This window comes from Arctopsyche grandis, chromosome 9, assembly GCF_051622035.1.
Source record: "Arctopsyche grandis isolate Sample6627 chromosome 9, ASM5162203v2, whole genome shotgun sequence".
NCBI classification, from domain to species: Eukaryota; Metazoa; Arthropoda; class Insecta; order Trichoptera; family Hydropsychidae; genus Arctopsyche; species Arctopsyche grandis.
The window spans coordinates 16,162,721-16,182,600 of record NC_135363.1 but is presented as its reverse complement, the minus strand read 5'-3'; the positions used below and the strand labels follow the sequence as shown (position 1 = coordinate 16,182,600).

At 30.3% G+C, this 19,880-nt stretch overlaps 1 protein-coding gene across 1 annotated transcript; it reads right to left on the bottom strand.

Annotated features, from left to right (window-relative positions):
* Positions 1-269: 269 nt before the first annotated feature.
* LOC143916431 (sodium-independent sulfate anion transporter-like) lies at positions 270-18,871 on the bottom strand. Its single transcript, XM_077437536.1, has 12 exons — positions 18,714-18,871; positions 6,066-6,388; positions 5,137-5,295; positions 4,775-5,041; positions 4,461-4,681; positions 2,755-2,932; positions 2,508-2,672; positions 2,236-2,423; positions 1,618-1,732; positions 1,382-1,527; positions 1,135-1,311; positions 270-1,062 (listed from the first exon to the last, which is right to left on the bottom strand). Exons 2-12 carry the CDS (start codon positions 6,358-6,360, stop codon positions 838-840), a joined length of 2,136 nt encoding a protein of 711 aa, XP_077293662.1. The 5' UTR covers positions 6,361-6,388; positions 18,714-18,871; the 3' UTR covers positions 270-837.
* Positions 18,872-19,880: the final 1,009 nt, after the last annotated feature.

Here is a 19,880-nt window from a genome sequence, read left to right as displayed (position 1 = left end):
TTATTTGCGATACAATCTAGTGTGACAATTTCCTTTGAATGTTTGTTTGTATAAAATATATAATATGTAGATTCAAAAAGCTTTTTATATCTTATAATCAATGTGATACAATTGTCCAATTTTCCCAAACAACTTTTTGCGAAACTTGGATCTCCATAAGATGTAATTTTAATACTTAAATAATAAATGAAATATTTATAAGTTCTGCCTTTTCTTTTCATGCCACCTGTTTGTTTCGTTCGAATGGGAATGCAATAAAACACTGAAATAAATATTGTACTATTTAATAATTATTCTCTATTACAGCTACAGTTCGCTTATGTTTACTAGACTTATTTTTAAATGTTGGTAATCTAAAGCAATAATATCTATATTATTATTTACAATATCTATAGTTTTTTCAAAATCAACAATTTGAATTGCAATCTTCCGAAATAGTTCTATAAAAGACATTTCATAATAAATATTTTATACACAATTTTACACAACATAATATACTTTGGTTTTATCGATATCTATAAGCATAATTTTATTCTATATGAGGATTCGTCACAGCCTATATAATATTAGAATTTTTAAATTTTTATTAAACAATTGAATATTTTTGAAAAATTTTATTTCAAGGCACGATAAATTTCATATAAAAAATATATTTAAAAAAAATGCCTTTTTCTCCAATAACACATTAACAATTTTCATTCAACAAACTTTTAAATATATAAATCACTATCAATAGCATATTTTTGTATTGCAGTACTATTAGTAAGTTAAATCAAACTTAAAATATAAATGATCTTATCTCACAGTCGCACATTTAACACTAATACAATATTCAATTCACTTTTTTCCATCACAATAAATATCTGTTATGGAGGCAATCTTTGCATCTCCGTTTGTCGGAGCTACCTGCTGCAACATAACATCCAAAACGGCTGGACATCTGCACGACTTGAACTCCTTGGGTTGCACCCCTCGGAATATTTCAACGATTGATGGCTTCAAGTTATAAAATATGAGCGGTTGACCTCTCGCATAAAAATCATCAATCAACGATTTGATACCCTACAAATTAACTCATCTTAACAAACACCCAATTCAAAATATATTCTGTGTATTTATAGTAAAAATACTCACCCGAGCTGCCGTAAAATCAGCTCCTTGGATATGCGTGGCATCCAACACCACCGGCATCCGTGATGGAGCTTGTTTAATACCAGCCTTGGAAACTACGCCACGCACATACTCCACAGAAGGAAACACTAGACTTCTATCAGGCATTATGGCAAGGTACTCCACACCACCAGGAATGCTCTGCAATTCAAGAATAGTTTATACAAAGTTCCTTTGATAAAAAATATCTTTTAAATATAATGTAACATACTATAGCTCTATTGACATGTACGCTGGGCCTTGCAGAGGCATACAAAAGGAATATCAAATTTATCGATATACCTATGAATATACCCAACTCAAGGCGTATCAACAAGCAAGATATAAATGTTACAACTGCAGGAATGATATCAATTTCTAGAAAAAAATATAAATTATGAAAGTTTAATTTTATATACATATGTACATACATATAATATATAGTAAGACATGTAATAATTGTATTACTTTTTGTTCGCCATATGGGTTTTATAACATGAAGTTCAACCATGAATATCACAGCTGCGATTATGACAGCTGCTAGCGAAGCTTTCGGTATGTAGAAGAAATATGGAGTGAAAAACTGAAAAAGTAACAATATAAGTAATTAAGTAAACAAATGCATATTGTATTTGAAGCAAATTGATGTCCTAAATACTTAATCAAATCAAAGAAAGGATTTTCTCTATTTTAAAACGGATTCTCGAATTTTTCTCAGACAGGAGATAATAATGGAATAGTTGATTTGTACTATGAAATGTTGCTGGTACTTTTGTACTATGAAATGTCAAAACAAATAGAAAAATAGTATGTATGTATTGCTTTCATAATCTTTTAAGCTAATTCAAAAAGAGTTATTATCATTAGTCATGAGGAGACAGATGATGTTTAAAATATGTACATTTTTGTATGAACAATATGTATTTGCAATGCAATATTCTTCAAAGCTTCCCCATTGAAAACATTACAAAGCATATTACCAGCTAATTCTATAAATGCTTTCACTGTTCTAATTCAAAGTATAAATCTTAATCCAGATCTTCCATGTAGAATCATTCTACTCTCTGTAACTTATTAAATACACACCTGCAGTGACAGAAGTACAATAATGCCCGTATAAATTCCGCCAAGTGTAGTTCTGACACCTGAAGCATTATTGACGGCACCGCGTGATAAAGCACCGGAGACTGGCATCGAGCTGACGAAAGACGACGCTATATTACACAATCCGATTGCCAACATCTCTTGCGTAGCATCGACTGGTTTTCCTTCAGCTAAAAAGTATTTCATCAAAATTGGCATAATATTTCAAATCGATTCGGAAAATTAATTTCCATGAAAAATCAACGCAAACTCACAAAACACTTTTGCCAAAGCTATGTTCTCTAAAATGCACAGTAAAGGTACTACGAATATGCCAGAGCCCATGGATGTTGCCATATCGATGAATTTGTATGTGCTGTTGCCGACAGTTGCTTCAAACGGTGGAAGTGTAACATTCGGAAGTCCCGGCTTTACATGACCTGTGGATGTTTGACATTAATATTTGAAGTTAACAGTATTTATTAATCCAATAGTTATGATAATTTTCTATATTGTATATACCTGTGAGAATAAATGGACTTTGTTGATGTATCTCAAACGAGTATGCCAAAGCTGCCGACGCAACTACCACTATAATATTGCGTCCCGTTGATATGAACCACAAGATTTTAGCTAATAATCTGCGGAATTGTGATGTATCTTTTTCATCTTTTCGTATTATTTGTATTTCTTTTATTTTCTGTAACAAATTTCATAAAAATTAATCATTTTTACTCTTATTATCGATTATCATGACTATTTAATGAAAAATATCATATCATCATATATATTATATAATATCGCTATTCTGTGTATTGACAATGAAAAGGGGTCAATTTGAAATGAAAAAGGGTGAATTTGGAATGAAAAGCCTATATAATAGTCGTTTCGATTCGACATACATATGTACGTTACAATTAAAACACTGCCAACAAAACGTACGAATATAATAACAAAAGAAAAAAAAAACTTCTACATATATATACTCTTTTCTACCAATGATTTCTCTAGGCTTATAGACGGCGTTAAAATCTTTGAGAATTTAGCGCCATCTATTGAAAATTTATTTGATTAATTAATTAACTAATTAATTCTATTGGAGTTTTATATTTTTAATGTGTAGGTAAGTAGGTAGTTTTTACCATTTTTTTCATATTAGACAATTAAATATAAATATTAAATTAAATATATTTAAAAAAAACTCGACCGCGTGCGGATCGAACACAGGACCGACACATTTATTTTAATTTTTTTTTTATTTAATAACTTAATATGCCAACACCCATGCGATGATATTTCATCGGGTACAACACTAGTATATATTATTATTATATATAAATATAAAGACGCTATTCTGTGTGTGTGTGTCCTAACGCTAGCCGAACATAATAATGAATCGATAAAAAGCCTAAACTTTGTATAAATTCATTCGGAATCGAAACCCTCGCGTGAACACAAATATACTCTTATAGGTATACCTGAGATCAGAGAGTCAGCGATGAAGCCATCGTCAAATTTTAAATTCGCTTTTTTTTTTAAACATTAATTGAAATTGTTTCCTTCTCGCCATTTAAAAATACGTAATAATAATTTTATTTAGGGTATTTTTGAACTATTTTTTTGTTTTCTTATAAAAAAATTAAATATATATTTTTTAATTAAAATTAATTATATTTTAACGATATTTGAAAAATAAAATGAATTTGAAGTCGCGGACCGCGGATCGAACATGGTCCGATCTGCTGCTTGACTGCGCTTTAGACCAGTAGACAATTACAGCTGATAAAGGAAGCGTTCTAAATTGCACATAATTTAATTGTGAACTACACATACATATATCTAATTTATAATATTCAAGGTTGCGAGGTCAATGACCGGGGGTTTGTTTATACATAATTGTGGTAATTAGGTTTTGTAAACTGAACATACATAGCTCATAAATCTTTTTACTTACGTCACGCGATGTAAAAATACGTACTTTTCATATTATCCGATTCCCGATTCCGATTTCGACATCGATGTTGACTTCGGGTTTTATAATTTTTTTTTATCGGATACTTTAATTGGCATAACTGATTCCCAATTTCTGTTTCAGTTCCGATTCCGATTAATTATTACTATTCATATTGGAACTTTATTTTAAATCATTTATTAATGTGTTTCCGAAATCACCCGTTGAAATTACAACGGTCATAACACTATTATATACATATATGTGATGAACTTACCCTTAAAACTAACAGTATAATAATGCAAGACAATCCAAGTATAGAGTCCCAAAGTCTAGTTTCTCCGATATGTTCAAAAATACCCTGCCATACATGAAGAAACTTTCCACCCGGAAAATCCAGTCCCAGTATATCTTTGATTTGAGTTGTTGCAATAATTATCGCTGCGGCTGAAGTGAATCCAACAGCCACTGGCCCACTAATGAAGTCGATTAAAAATCCTAAAATTAAAAATAATTAAAATAAATAGACCGCACATTCAATATTGATCATTGATCATACATTTCTAAATAGTATTATAGTACATATATTACCTAATTGTAAAATACCCATAAGTAATTCGACACATCCCGATAAAAAGCATAGTAAAACAGCAAATTCTGGACCCAAATCGTGGATGTTTTCCCTAGTAAGTATGGCAGCTATTGCCGTTGGTCCGATCGGTGAATCTTTACATGATCCAAATATTGTGTAAACGAAACACGCCATAAACGACGAGTACAGTCCGTATTGAGGTGGCAAACCAGCCACATTAGCATATGCTATTGCTTGGGGTATAACTGTCAAACCCACTGTCACTCCTGAAAATGAAATTAAAATTTAGCTACTAATGTATAATTCAGGATTATTTATGTAACTAAAAACCATATTTGAACTGTTACGTATTATACATTACCAGCAATCAAGTCACTTATCGCATCAGGGAGATGATAATTCGGCAGCCACTCCAATATAGGGATTCTTTTTCGTAATAATTTTGGAGTACAGCCTTTCCTTGCTCGTTTGGTCAGCTGAACTGCAAGGCTGGTGCCATTGTCTTTTTTCTTCGATACATCTAATATGAAAGAAAAATATAAATTGCATATGAAACTACAATCAGATAATGATAAAACCATAACAGTATTGTTTTAGATTTCAAACTCTTTCTGGAAATTTATAATACATTGTATATCCATATGTAGGTGTACAATGTATTATCTATTATATAATATTAAGATTTAGTATGAATGTTTGTCAAATATTTAAATTTACAATTTTAAACTTGGGACCACCAAATTTGTTATACATACTATCTAACTATGTAAAGTGTGGAACATTCGAAAGGATCTTTTCAACTTTCATCCACCTAAGCAACGCTAATTGGTAGTTCATAAATGTATCTATTCTGCTGTTTATATTTTAAACCGGTCTCCGTCACGGGCCCGAATGTGAAACGCCCGAAAACGCAAATATCGGAAGGCAAAGATCGAAAATCAAAAGATCTTAAGTCGAAAGATCAAAAAAAAAAAGGTGCATGGTAAACGGTACATACTCACTTAATTTGCGCGAGCCGGATACAACAGGAACAAGAGGAACAGGCTTTTCCTCCCGTATTAATGTGCGCGCGCGGAATACGGGAGGAAAAGCCTGTTCCTCTTGTTCCTGTTGTATTCTGCTCGCGCAAATTAAGTGAGTATATACCGTTTACCATGCACCCTTTTTTCGATATTTGCGTTTTCGGGCGTTTCACATTCGGGCCCATGTGGTAGACCCATTTTAAACAACTGCTAAATTCCATGGAGAGAAGATTGTTTTGAAAATGTGGTTAAAAAATGTTATATTAACCTGCTATGAATCCATTGCTGAGTCTGTTATCACTGATGAAGTTCCTGTTTACGTTGGGCAAGGAACTGAGACACTCAGCAGAATGCTTCACATAGCAACCCGTGGTAATTTCACAACCGGAAGTACTAAATGAGCATGAACGGGGGTCTACAGCGGGGTCTCCGCCCCTTGTTGACATCTGCTCGTCCACTTGTAGACTGTCGAAATTTCTTTGTAGGAAATGGACTGGTTTGTCGGCATCGCCATCTTCACTTAGCCTATACTTGGTCATGGCTGAATGTAGTCTACCAGTCATACCATCTTTGAACGACGCGTACTACAGCCTGCATAACAACAGTGAAAATGTACCAGTGCAATGTTATATATCTTAACTCGTCCAATAGTAGTCGTAGATGTTTATTATACTATATACCTAAACGTATATATATATATATATATATATATATATATATATATATATATATATATATATATATATATATATATTCATATATTTGTGTATTGTATATTTATATGTACATTGTGGTTTTTTTTAACTATGAATGTAAATTACGAACAAAGTCTAAGATACATCAATTGGTTTTTATTTGCAATAATAATACATGACACTTTTTACAAACTCTTACAAATATTTATTTTGTAAAATAGCTATTTTAAATAAAGATATTAACAACTACATATACTTTGCTATTAACAATGTCGCAATGATGATGTCATTTGAAAGTGAAATTGGTTGAGATAAGGAAATTATATGAATCCATTTCCATAGGAGCTTAACTATTTCATACTTTCGGAATTAACTTAAATTTGATTTTCTTGTATCAAATGTATACCAATGTCTCAAGCATATTTACATATGTATAATATCACTGATTCAATAAATTGAAAAACTTCATAAATATTATACATAGGTAAAACTAAAGTTTTTATATGTACTATTTTTAAAACTTTTAAAAAGTATCAAATGCTACGTAAAATTATGATTAAAAAAATATGCATTCATACAAACATGTATATATTTTTTGAAAACCATTGATTTGATTGCCTACGTCCACACTACCGATATATACACCCGATATTTACGAATTTTTCCATAACCAGTTCCTAAATAGCAAAACCACAGGTTGCAATGTTGGAACTGGATATGGAAAATTCGAAAATATCGGTAGTGGACGTGATTTTTGGGTTAACATTAGAAAAAGTTTTCTCTTGTTTGAGAAGTTATTTGAATTTTCTCAGGGAAAAGATTAACACAAATATTAATTTGGAATCTAAAAAATATGAAAACTCTCGCTGAATGCATTTTTTTTCGATGATTTTAATAATCAATTACCAACCATTAATTGTCAACTGTATAAACATCATGTTATGTCACCAATAAACATAATTTTTTCATATGTAAATTTGCTTTTAACGACCAATTTATCAAATAATTGATTAGAAAAATTGACATAAAACACGATATATGACTCGATATAATTAAATTAGCTGCTAAAGTTTTCATATTTGAAATGTTTACTTCATTTATTTAGATGTGTAAAGAAACGTTCAAAATATGGTTACTATATTTTTGGAGGTATTTAAATTCGGTAGTCGTAGACAGATTTTCAATATGCACAGGTGATAAATTCAATATTATATCTGGAATTTCATAAACGTCCAAGACCTAATTGCAATCCGTGACAAATTTATTTGACATGATAAGAATTTATTAAAGAAAGCTGTACAAATAAGTTAAATTATTTTGTAAGGTAACTTTCATTGAAGATCAAAATTACAGCAAATTACCAATAATTAATTTATGCAGTGCATTTTTTTTATTCGGAGAATAAAAAAACAGACCGTACAAAGTTCAAATAGAAATGATCGATGGACAACGAAATAAAAACAAATTTACATCTAAGCGTGCTTTGCAATTTTCTCTCAATTTTAGCGCTCAAATTGTTTAACAATTTTGTCTGAATATAAAACGATTTTCTCAATGAAGATAATTTGTTATAACACAATAACCATTGTTTTATTTTTAAAGGTTACCCATTCCATGCTTAATACATAATAATATACTATGCAACTTCAAAATACACATTTCAACCCTAAAAAAATTCATTCAATTGAAAATTACACCATGTCTCAAACTCAACTCTGTTCACACGCAAAAGTGCAACGAGAGACGTGAAAATGCATACAAAACTATTATTGCCCTGATTCCGAACAAACGGTATACTCACAACCCTAGGTCTTTATGCAGTTTCTATTCTGCAAACTACAAGTGCATTTTTGCATTGTATATTCATACCTACATACATACATATACTTCTTTACACTGAACTGCAAGGGTGGAAAACTGGTCTTTAAATTGTGTACAATAAATGACTCGTCTTGAATTTTAACGCGGTCAAGGGTGCGTAAGGACTATTTATACGCTATAATAGCGACACTCCTGTATGCATTTGCGGCTACCTTGAATTCATACATCAAATGCACAACTTAAAGAATATATATTTATTAGCATACTAGCTGAACACGGCATGCGTTGCAATGCCACAATAACGCATGCAATTCCCGTCCCCGTTTCTCGATATGTATCGATAGTGAATGTTTCAGTTTCAAATTAATACTTAATACTCAAATTAAATTACAGTAATGAAAATTTGTCAACAATTGAATAATTAACACATTTGAAATTATTCAACTATTTGTTTATTTTACCCTAACAACGCAGGTGGAGACGCGAACACATTTGAAATTATTGCGTTGCAATGCCACTCATTCCTGCTTTCCCGTTCCCGTTTCCGTTTTTTGGGCGATGTTTTTTGTAGAAACCATCGCGGGCATACACACAATAACTCACGCAAGTTTCATCGCAATCGGTTGAATGGTATAGGAACGCATACGTGACAGACAGACGAAGAGACAAACATTGATTTTTATATATAAATATATGTATATGTAGATTCCATCTAACTTCAATAGTATCAACATACCTTAAATCGTTTATATATTTATGTACATACTTACATATATAGTTAGTTTCTTCCACATTTTAATATTCAACAATATAAGTTTCGAGACACAAATCGGAAAGTTAAATAACATTTACATTATTATGACATGGTGCTTAAAAATCTGTATTTAAATCGACAAAATTGTATGTACTTGTTTTATAAGGTGTAATTAGTTATGGACCGTGTCGTTTTGGCTCTTGCATACAAAAATAATGTCTGCAAGATATGTTAACATCTCAATTTGGCGAAAATTATAATAATTATCTTCGGTCAATTTCCATGATAATATAAAACACCAAAATTTGCATCAAAACGCATTTTTCAAATATTTACTCTGTTAAGTAAAGCATTTGATACATCTGTATATTGGCTATTACATACATGCTATTAATTAATATGCTTTTTTAAATTTACATTACCGCTGTTCAAACTGCATCGTTAATAACGCGACTATTCATTATATGATAATCATTTTGGATTTGATGCTCTTGAACACTTCTATTATTATAAGTAGTATCATTATATGGGAAAAAACTTTCAAGAGCGAAATGCCAATTAGCAAGCGGTCATTGACAATTGCAAAATCGATTCAATGAACGGTGAATGTCACTATCACAAAAGGTTTGCTGTTTCATGCAGAAGTTAATAAGCTTTTTTTATTTCTCGCCTCTAAAGAATACAGTAAATTTACATAAAAATCACATCGAGAGTCCTTCATGGTGTTTGATCCAACAATGGCCAGTTTTCTTGGATACATCACAGCCAATTAGACTATACTAGGCTATGACGTTTAATTGACTATTACCAGTGGTTTCCAAATAGTTACGATTAATCATCAAACAATGGATATAACTGAATAGTTTTCATGAACATATACGAGAATGTGAGTAATTCAAATGAATCACGTAATAGCTTTATTTTATTATAATTCATATTCTGCAAGACAATGACAGATGTAGATATGGTGTTAATAAATCACTATTATGATTTGTTGATATGTAATGACAGGAGCAGTTATAAATAATTACAGGTTGCTTTATACGTTAAGAAAATTTGAAACTAAGCTACTTTTGCATATTGACTTTTAAACGGTGAGTCAAATAGAACCAAATTTAAAAAATTACATAATAAACTTTTCAAATTCAAAGAACAAATAGTCCGTACTTACAAATTTTTATTTTGAATATAAATTTATTTAGAGTTTTACCCTTGAATACGATTTGATTTTGATATGATTTAAAATTTTCTATCACTTTAGGATAAATCTATGACATTTGAGAACCATCTTACTCGTTTTTGTCTACTTCTAAATTTAACTCAAACTTTTTATTAATAATTAAAACACATTCTAAAATTCGAATTAACCCATAACCCCCTAATTTTAACATTACACCCGAACACTGAATTAAATGCATTCATACATGGAAAAATACTACAGTTTCTTTTCGTTTATATCCTAGTCTATTGTGATATATTACACTATTGCGGGAATTCCTAACAATATATGTATAAGTGATTATTTGAGTGTAAACATTTTACCTTGGCATTCACGGTGTCACGCAACTGTACTGAGCGCGTCCTTTGATGAATTTTCCGGAAAAATCGCACGAAACGCGGAAAAGTAGCCTCATAACTAACTGCACTTTGGCACGGCTCGTTGGCCACATTTTTTCCTATCAAGACTAAAAAAACTGTGACTAATTATTTGTTTTTATTTTAAATTTTGCGTGTTACTCTCACTGTTTGCTAAATGTAGAGTAATTGCTTGACATTTTTTTTCAATTTCGCATACCATGCATAATCGGGTATGTCTGTACAAAAATTTGTGCGTACATAAAATAATAAAAAAAAAAATTTTTGTGACTTTGACATTGGACTAAATTTCCTCAAATTTTCGAACGACAATTTTCCGACTTGTAGCATGAATTGATTACTTTAAACGATTTCCTGATCACCAATTGTGCTGCTTCGTCAATTTATATAATGATCGCGATTATTTAACACTACGCGTAATTTGTTTTCAGTCATAATCAATTATATATTTAAGCACTTTTTTACGAATTTATCATGTTTAAATTTACCGGCAGAGCGTTAAATTATCATTCCAAACAATAATATTTATCATATTCAAAGGCCCATAAATGCTTGCATAGTGAACTTACATATATTATATGTACATACACTTCCAAAAATTGGTTATTTATTCACCGATTTCGTTCATTTATTTTATTTGACTCATCGATTTTATTTTATAGATGTATGTATATGTTACAGTCCAAGTGAAAATCTCGTTCACTTCAACCAATCTGGCCAGTTATAGTGTACACAAAAAACAAATTCACAAACGAACTAGTTTTTTCATGCACAAACTATTACGCATAGGTATTCTCAATCGTTTTGTACGTAATATGGTTACCCTGGGTTGCAATATTTTTAATATTAGCAGAAACGGTCATTTCTAGCAACGTTGTAATGTGGCTTCCATAATATTTCCCTTTTAAATACCTGGCGTTTTGATATCTCAAATGTTTTAACAGCTAAAGTTTCATGCGACACCTGGTGTCTATTTGAAGATTAGCTTTGACTGTTATCATTTAAACTAAAAGTGATAGTTCGTGTATGAATAAACTAGTATGATCATGAATGAACCGGAGTGAACACTTAGACTATAACATATATGTATATAAAATAAATAATAATTAATATATATTTGTTTTTCTGCTATACAAATCTGCAGTTTTCAATTTGGAACTACCAAAATTAGTACACTATCGCATGGCACTTTAGCCTAAACCGAAGGTTTCTCTTAAATTTTTACTAGCAATGCCGGGCAATTCGACTAGTTTTATATATTGCAAATAATTCGATTCCTTTCTAAAATCACCCATTGAAAGTTCAATGAGCACAACAGTAGTTTGATATATTTTATACTGAATCAATTATGTCGATGTCACGTCATCAGACGAATCGAAATCGCACAGTTACGCAACAGTCGAGAATTTCACTATGAAAATTAGGAAAATTCTATTTTCTACTGTATTAAGTGTGATTAAATAATTAGCAGCAGTCGCTCAGGTGAAAATAGGGCCATAATCGTCGCCACGTTTATGCATACATACTCGTATAATCACCGCACATTATTATTAGAACACGCGGATTCAAAGTAGTATACAGCGATATAATTATTGTTCAGTTGCGATTTGATTCGTGGAAATCGTCATCGTAGTGGTATATATGTACGTACATATATACATACTAGAAATACGCACCGGTTGCAATTTTTGAACTTGCCGACACGTACATAATTGCAATGGCCCTCGGGGTTGGAAGTGCATTATTTCACCGTCTTGTCGCCGGTTGCAATTTACTATTACGGTGTTCGTTCGGAGAAAGTGAACTGTGCTACCTGATCAACCGGCTACAGAAATGTCTATTTTTATGAAAACAGTGATATCTTTGAAATAAAATACAAAAATAATGAAAAAATTGATCATTATTGAAAGTATGAATACAAAAAACCAACATACATAATATGTACATAAGTATCTGGAGTCTATATACATATATTGCAAATGAAATGTATAAAATTCAGTTAGTCGTAGATATTACTAACAAACTAACCAGAAGATTCTATAATGGAATCATCAATAACCATATTAATGCATTAGCCAAAGTTTCGATGATTACAACAAGATGTCTATACTAGGGATCCCAATCGAATATTTGAATTATTCGTCTGATTTTTCAGCCATTCGTTATTCGAATATTTCATCAACTATTCGAATATTATTCGTGTAAATATTTTCTTATAAATTAAATACACAAAATCAACGTGAAAAGAGTGATGACGAAGAAGCTGACGATTATGAAGAAAATGAAATATATAATGGGGATAATTGTGATAAAAATGAAGATAATGAAAAAGATGAAATGTCTATCGTGAAGAAACGGATTTTCATTCATTAAATACGGAAATGTTTGAAGAAAATCACTTTTCGATCGATAATAATCTCTACGAAATTTTAGAAAAAATAATACGAATATTTAAGAAGTCATTTTTACAAGAAATCATAATGAATTATTATTGGCTGTAAAAACGAGGTGGAATTCAATGGTAACTATGATAAGACGATTCATTCAAGATTCATTCAAATTTATGCTTGGTGCATATGTAATTACCTTTTTTTTTTAATTTTCGAATATATCCGAATATTCGAATAGCTCTTGATTTACTATTCGATATTCAAATAGGTGAAGTCGACGAATATTTGGGATCCCTTGGGAAGATTACTGTGAAAAAAACCCCCAAAAACGGGAACGGAAACGAGAAAAACGGAAATGAGTGTCATTGCAATAATTTTAAACGGGAACGGGAACGGGAACGGGAATTGCATGCGTTATATTTTTTTTATACTTAAAATCACTATAATTATTATACGCATTAAATATCAAGAATATAAAAATAATTTAAAAGATCAAAATAAAATAATGAAATATTGTTTTAAAAAAAATACTACTTCCGGTTTACGAGTTCTGACCAAAACCTTATCAGCTCTAAGTTAGTACATAAAGAATATAACTATAAATTTTCAGTTTTATACGTTCAGGGGTGTGGAAAGAATCGTGGAAGAAAAATCCAAGAGTAAACTGTCACTTCCGGTTGGCGGATGATTACCAAATTTTATAAATAATTTGGTATTAAGCTTAAACTTTTAGATATGAAATTTCAGTTCGATAGGACGATTCTGAGTTCGAATCAGTCAAAACTCCGAGTTCAAATTTTCACATGATCACAAAACTTCATCTATTGTTCTACGTACGTAAAAGGTATAGAATATAAAATGATCACTATTAGAATAGACCTGAGATGTATCGGAAACATATGTAATTTATGAACAATTAAAAAATATTTAAAAAACAAATTAAATTTAATGTATTCATACAATCATACAATTAATTAACGACGCGAAATTTCAATTCCGAAAATCAAATGTAATTTATTTTAAAACTAGATTTTTTTTATGTATATTATATGTGAGTACTATTGAGGATTGATTGTAATTTTAAATATGAGAAAAATATTTTTAAGGTTTTTCGTACATACTCAATATATGTATATCTGAATATAAAATTGTTCAATTGAATATTTATATGTATGTTAGTAGCAAGCTCACTTTGAGACCCTCAAAATAATGTAAGGTAACTAAATATGTACATACGAAGTTTATTTAATTTATTAAGTATGAATGAAAATATAAAATATATAGAAAAAAAAAAAAAATTATAAACATGTAAAACTGTATATACATACATATTATCTTATGAAAGCAACCTATGTATGCAAGTGTAATTTATTGCTAACCGTATTTTTTTATTATCATTTTTGTATTTAAATATCTATTTAAAAAGCAAATACAAAATTTATTATGAGAAGACAACAGCAGTAATAACATACTATTATAATGTACATAAAAAAAGCTTTGTTTTTCTTTCAAATGATATTCCTTATCGCCAATAATAACACATAATATATTCTATGTATGTAATGTTTAGAAAAAAAGTGTCCAACCTGATATGTATTGATATATGAATTATGATTAGCAATGCAATTGGAAGTGCAGTGTTTGTTCTCTGAAGTTTCTCGTGGAACTGAGCTGAACGACTGAGCAAATCATTTTTGCTGAATGAATAACTAATGTAATGACGTCATATTTTAAATCGTACTACGAAAAAAAATAGCACTGAAGTCCCTATTCAGAGTCCCCTTACGTCGAAGAACACTTGAACAACTTGAAATTCAGGATTGTAAATCGATTTGACCTTGACTGGAAGTGCATTTTGATCCGACCCTCTGTAAGATTGCAAAATTGAGCTTAGAGCTTGGGCAGCTGGTATGCTTTACAAGGTCATAAAAAATAAAAGGGTGTATTGCGTCTTATAAAAGTCATAAGAAGATTTAAGCTCTATAAAACATCCATTCGAAGTATTGGATCAAAAAACTTATCGAACGGTTTAATATAAGATAATAATGTCTACCGTTCAATTTTAGGGATAAACCTGGCTACTATTAAGAGGGCTGGACAGCAGCGCCTTGTCCATACAAACGTACTATACTTCTCCCTTCCTCAATAATGGCACTAGAGAAATTATTTTTTAATATGCTATGGATATCCACCATTGGGGTGCATCTATCGTTTTATTTTTTTGATTAATTATTTTTTATAGGAGCTAGGAGCCGCCAAACATCTATAAAATCGCCTCTTTTTTACACCCACGAAAAGAGTTTAGCGTGGTTATTTAACGGTCGATTTTTAAAAAAATACGCCAATAGATGCACAGAAAATATCTTTCTCATACCGATGATAAAATTTTTTTAAAAATTGATCCAGTTTTGGAGGAGAATATAGTAGAATACGAAACCTCGATTTTGTCAATTTAAAATACGTTTTATCTGGTCGAAGCGCAACTGTCGCATTCACTCAATATATATATATATATTGATATATATTGTCGCATTCACTCAATATATACATACACTCAATATATATATCGAAGAAAGGAACGGTAGCAAAATTAAGGTTTCGGGTGTACAGCCCTCTTAAGGAATGACAGAAATAAACAAAAAAATTGATATGGCTTAGGTATCATCAAATAGAATTGTCTATCTACAAAATAATTTTGATTTTAGATGTGACCTAGCCCACTAATGTTTATTGTCAAATAATCGTCTAAAATTCTCATATACGGTTGAATCTTTACAAAGAAAAATATGAAGTTCAATTATCTCATATGTAAGAAATGGGTCCCTTAGTTCATTTTGAAAATGAATTGAAAAAAAATTTAAATGGCATGACTTTAGATTATTTAGTAGACTATAATTAAAATTCTTAATTGGTTAATATATGAAACCACATCGGAATTATTTTTTTTCTAATTACATACATATACTATGTATGTATGTATATGACACATCGAACTGTCAGAATGGTACTTTGCATGATCAATGGTACCTTATCATGTGTAATTTCGATTCAACGACTGGACATTAAAATGATTTTACAAATCTTAGTGATCAACTTCATGATGATTGATACCAACCTTCACATTGTAATGGAAATCGATTTGATAAGATCACGCAAACAAACTGGTGGAAGATCTGACACGACGTTGGGGTGCAAGCTATGCTTTTTGTGTAATTTTCGCAGAAATTCAGTTATAATTAACGTGGTCGATTGCACTGTAGTGCCGATGCAATTGTCATCAGCAACCGCACTTCCTTTTTGCGAATTGTTGGAACATTCCACACGGTACAGTCAATGGGAAGGTCGCTGATGCGCCAACAATCGATCGTTCAACACTCGGATGACTCGACAACACTTTTCTGCATTGGATGGAAGTAGAACGGACGCTTTATGGTGACTTTGACCAAATCGAAGAGTGTATAAAATTATCCAAATTACAAAATCTGTCAACGAAATGAGTGACAGTGTCGTCATTTCAATTATATGTATGTTATATTTCTCAGGTGACATTTCCGTAAACTTACTAAACGAATATTAAAGAACGATTGTTTATATTTAGAGAATATATACTTAGTAGAGTATTTTGTAAAAATGTATCATTAAATTATGACAATAGGGATTGTCGATCTATGATTCATCAGGGCTTAAACTTAGAGAAGTATATAAGTCATGAATTGAACTGCTAACCTAAGCCAAATTGATAATTACCCATAATATATATGTAGGTACACAAATTATAACCATAATGAGTCAGAATCATTCTTGATTTTTTGAAGTAAATATTATATGACTTAAAAGTAATAGAATCATTGTCAAACTAAATGGCATTGAAAACGTTATTTCAATCCGTTTATTTTTTTTTCATTTCAATTGAATCGTTATCAAACATTTTGTCGCAAGTCAAACATTCATACATATGTACATACATACATACATACTTCGTTCAGCAAAAGCAGAAATCGTCGTTAAGAAAATGACTATTTACGGTCATGCGATATTCATCGAAATCAAACAATGTCCTTTTTGTTGTATGATTAAGCTTGATATAAAATATTTAAAAAAAATTACGAGGTCTTTTTACACATTAAATAAACATCAGCTCTACATTTATTTCAATATTATCTGTAAAAGATGTTTGAATTATTTTGATCGCGTAATCAAAATCAATTCATACTTATTATTCAATAATAATGAAGGTTTCAATTTTCCTGTAAACGATATCAAGAAAAAAATTTTTGAAAAATATTAACAATGGTACCCACAATAGGTACTATGACCATGAAATTCTCATTGAAGAAAATACATGAGAGTAATTTTCATACTAAAGTGCATAAAGATACACCACGCAATTTTCTCAATGGAAAAAATAGCAAAGAGCACGTGATGATTTCGATGAATAATAACAAAGTCGTGATATACCTACATAATATAAAGTCAAATCAAATATTTAACTAAACTAACCACTTAAATTAAAAAAAAAAACTTTATATGTTATATATAATATAACCATGGCAATTTATTTAAATTCCAAATACGAATTACAGAATGTCGACCTTCTAAGAAAAGTTTATGCAAAGACGTTTTGAGAACCGGTATTTATTGACTTTCACGGCATATGCATATTATGAAAATTTCGCAAATGCCGTTTAAATTTCCCAACGTATAAATTTTAATAATAATTCAATTTTCATTCAAGAGATCTTTTCTGTAATTTAAAACGACATGTTTGTTTAAGATTCCAATTGGAATCAGCTTTTTATAAGAAAATGTAAAGGATGAATTTTCCCAATCCTATTGCAATTTCAATGAAAACTGAAAATCTTCAGAAATGATTTCTTCGAATATCACTCATTGCTTATTTATTTCCACACTGATTGATTGTTTGATCAAGTTTTTTCATACGCAAATTTAATGTTTTTCAAGTGCTACATACATATATGCCTATATTTATAACTAGTGGTTTTACCCGGCTTCGCTCGGTATTTGTAATATAAACCGCTTAGACATGGCTAATCCAATAGAAAACATTGTATTAAATTTATTTGAATGGTTTTTTTTTTTTCAAATCTATTTGAATGTTCATTTCTTTTTTTATTAAATTTAACGTCACGAATTCTACGAACCAAAACTTACATACATACATACATACAAAGTCTCTTTCGAATTTATATATTAAGATATAACTTTATATTATATTTATTTATTGAAATATTTGTCTCATTTTCGATTCATTACTATTTGAAAAACAATGTTTGTTTTTTTTTCAAACAATATTTAAATCATTTGTTTTGTTAAAAATTTATCATCCTTCAGAAACATTGAATATTTTATTGGACTTTTTTATACATGAAACATTCCTAACCCAGGGAATAAATCTACATAAGTAAGCTTAATCTCATTAAATACCGCAGCAATTATGAACATTTTGAAATAATATATTCTATACACGTCAATAGTAAACAATATTCATTTGTTAAAATTCCATAATACAAAAGTAAACAAAATCATAATAGTCAGTTTTAAATGACAACAATAATATATGTACCTATACATACATACTTAAAAAGATTCGTTCAATTTATTTTTCGGACAAATAAATTTAATCAATCATAAAAACTCACCGATTTATATCCAGCAAGAGTCAAATACTATTGTTGACTTAAGTATATTATATGTATATTTAAAATAACGAATCTAAGTCGCGAGTAGGTACGTCTAGAGTCTTTCGTGTTCTGTTCATCACTGAATTTTCCAACGTTTGGTTCTTGAGTTGATATCTGTCACACTTGCATATTTCCAGGTATATAACTACGGCATGCCGATGTTCTCAAAGTGCGGTTCGCCAGTCGATTTTCTATGGTGGTCGTTTCCGTGCCCCAAATTTTGGTCTACCTCGGATGTACCTATTCAAATGTTGCCAGGATGCAAATTATATAAATGGCACATCAGGTTTGTAATATATTCATTATTGAAATATTTACGGAAAAAAAATATAATAGTGTTATTACTTAATTCAGGGCGACACATTTTTGGGCTAATTTACATTTTAACATACATTTACATACCTATATAATAGCCTTTTATATAATAATCAATTAAATTAAATAACTTTTTAAACTGAAAATGTTCAGAACCATAGTTCATTTGTTTACATGTCTCGTGATCTCAAATCTTTCCTTAAAAAAAATTTAATATCCTTTTTGTAAATAGTTTTATACCAGTTTACATCGAATTGCTTTTTTTTTCAATACATTTCAGTTTCGCTATATTATAAACTAGTTGTTTTACCCGGCTTCGCTCAGTATTTGTAATATAAACAGCGTAAACATGGCGAATCTAATTTGTAATATTCATTTGTTTTTTTATTAAATTATTTGAATCGAAAAAAATATAATATTCAACCAATTGAATTGTCATAGAAACTTTGATTTGTTTACGAAGTTATATACAAACTTACGAAGTCTCTTTCGAAATTATATATTAGATGTATGTATGTAGTTATGTTTATTTAATATTAAGTCCAAATGTTTACTTTAAATACTCCTACTAGTACGTACACATGTACACTTGCTCGCTGCTCGCTGATGTAGATGTTACAGTGAAATCATAACAGCAGTGAAATTATAATTTCACTGACATTTCGATGAAATTATACCCAATTGCATTTTCACTGGCTGCGGAAGCAAACAGATCATAATATCTTAGCAGCCAACATAAGTAGGTTAGGTTAGGTTAAGTTAGGGTTGATTATATTTATTTAAGATTATGTTGTTAGGGTTGGTAGTACG

Excerpts from the sequence above, each read along its gene's own strand:
- LOC143916431 (XM_077437536.1), bottom strand. The coding sequence starts at position 6,360 with ATGACTGGTAGACTACATTCAGCCATGACCAAGTATAGGCTAAGTGAA. Across the intron at positions 2,673-2,754 it reads AAGTCCATTTATTCTCACAG|GTCATGTAAAGCCGGGACTT; the intron begins GTATATACAATA and ends AAACATCCACAG. Across the intron at positions 1,312-1,381 it reads TACATGTCAATAGAGCTATA|AGCATTCCTGGTGGTGTGGA; the intron begins GTATGTTACATT and ends CTTGAATTGCAG.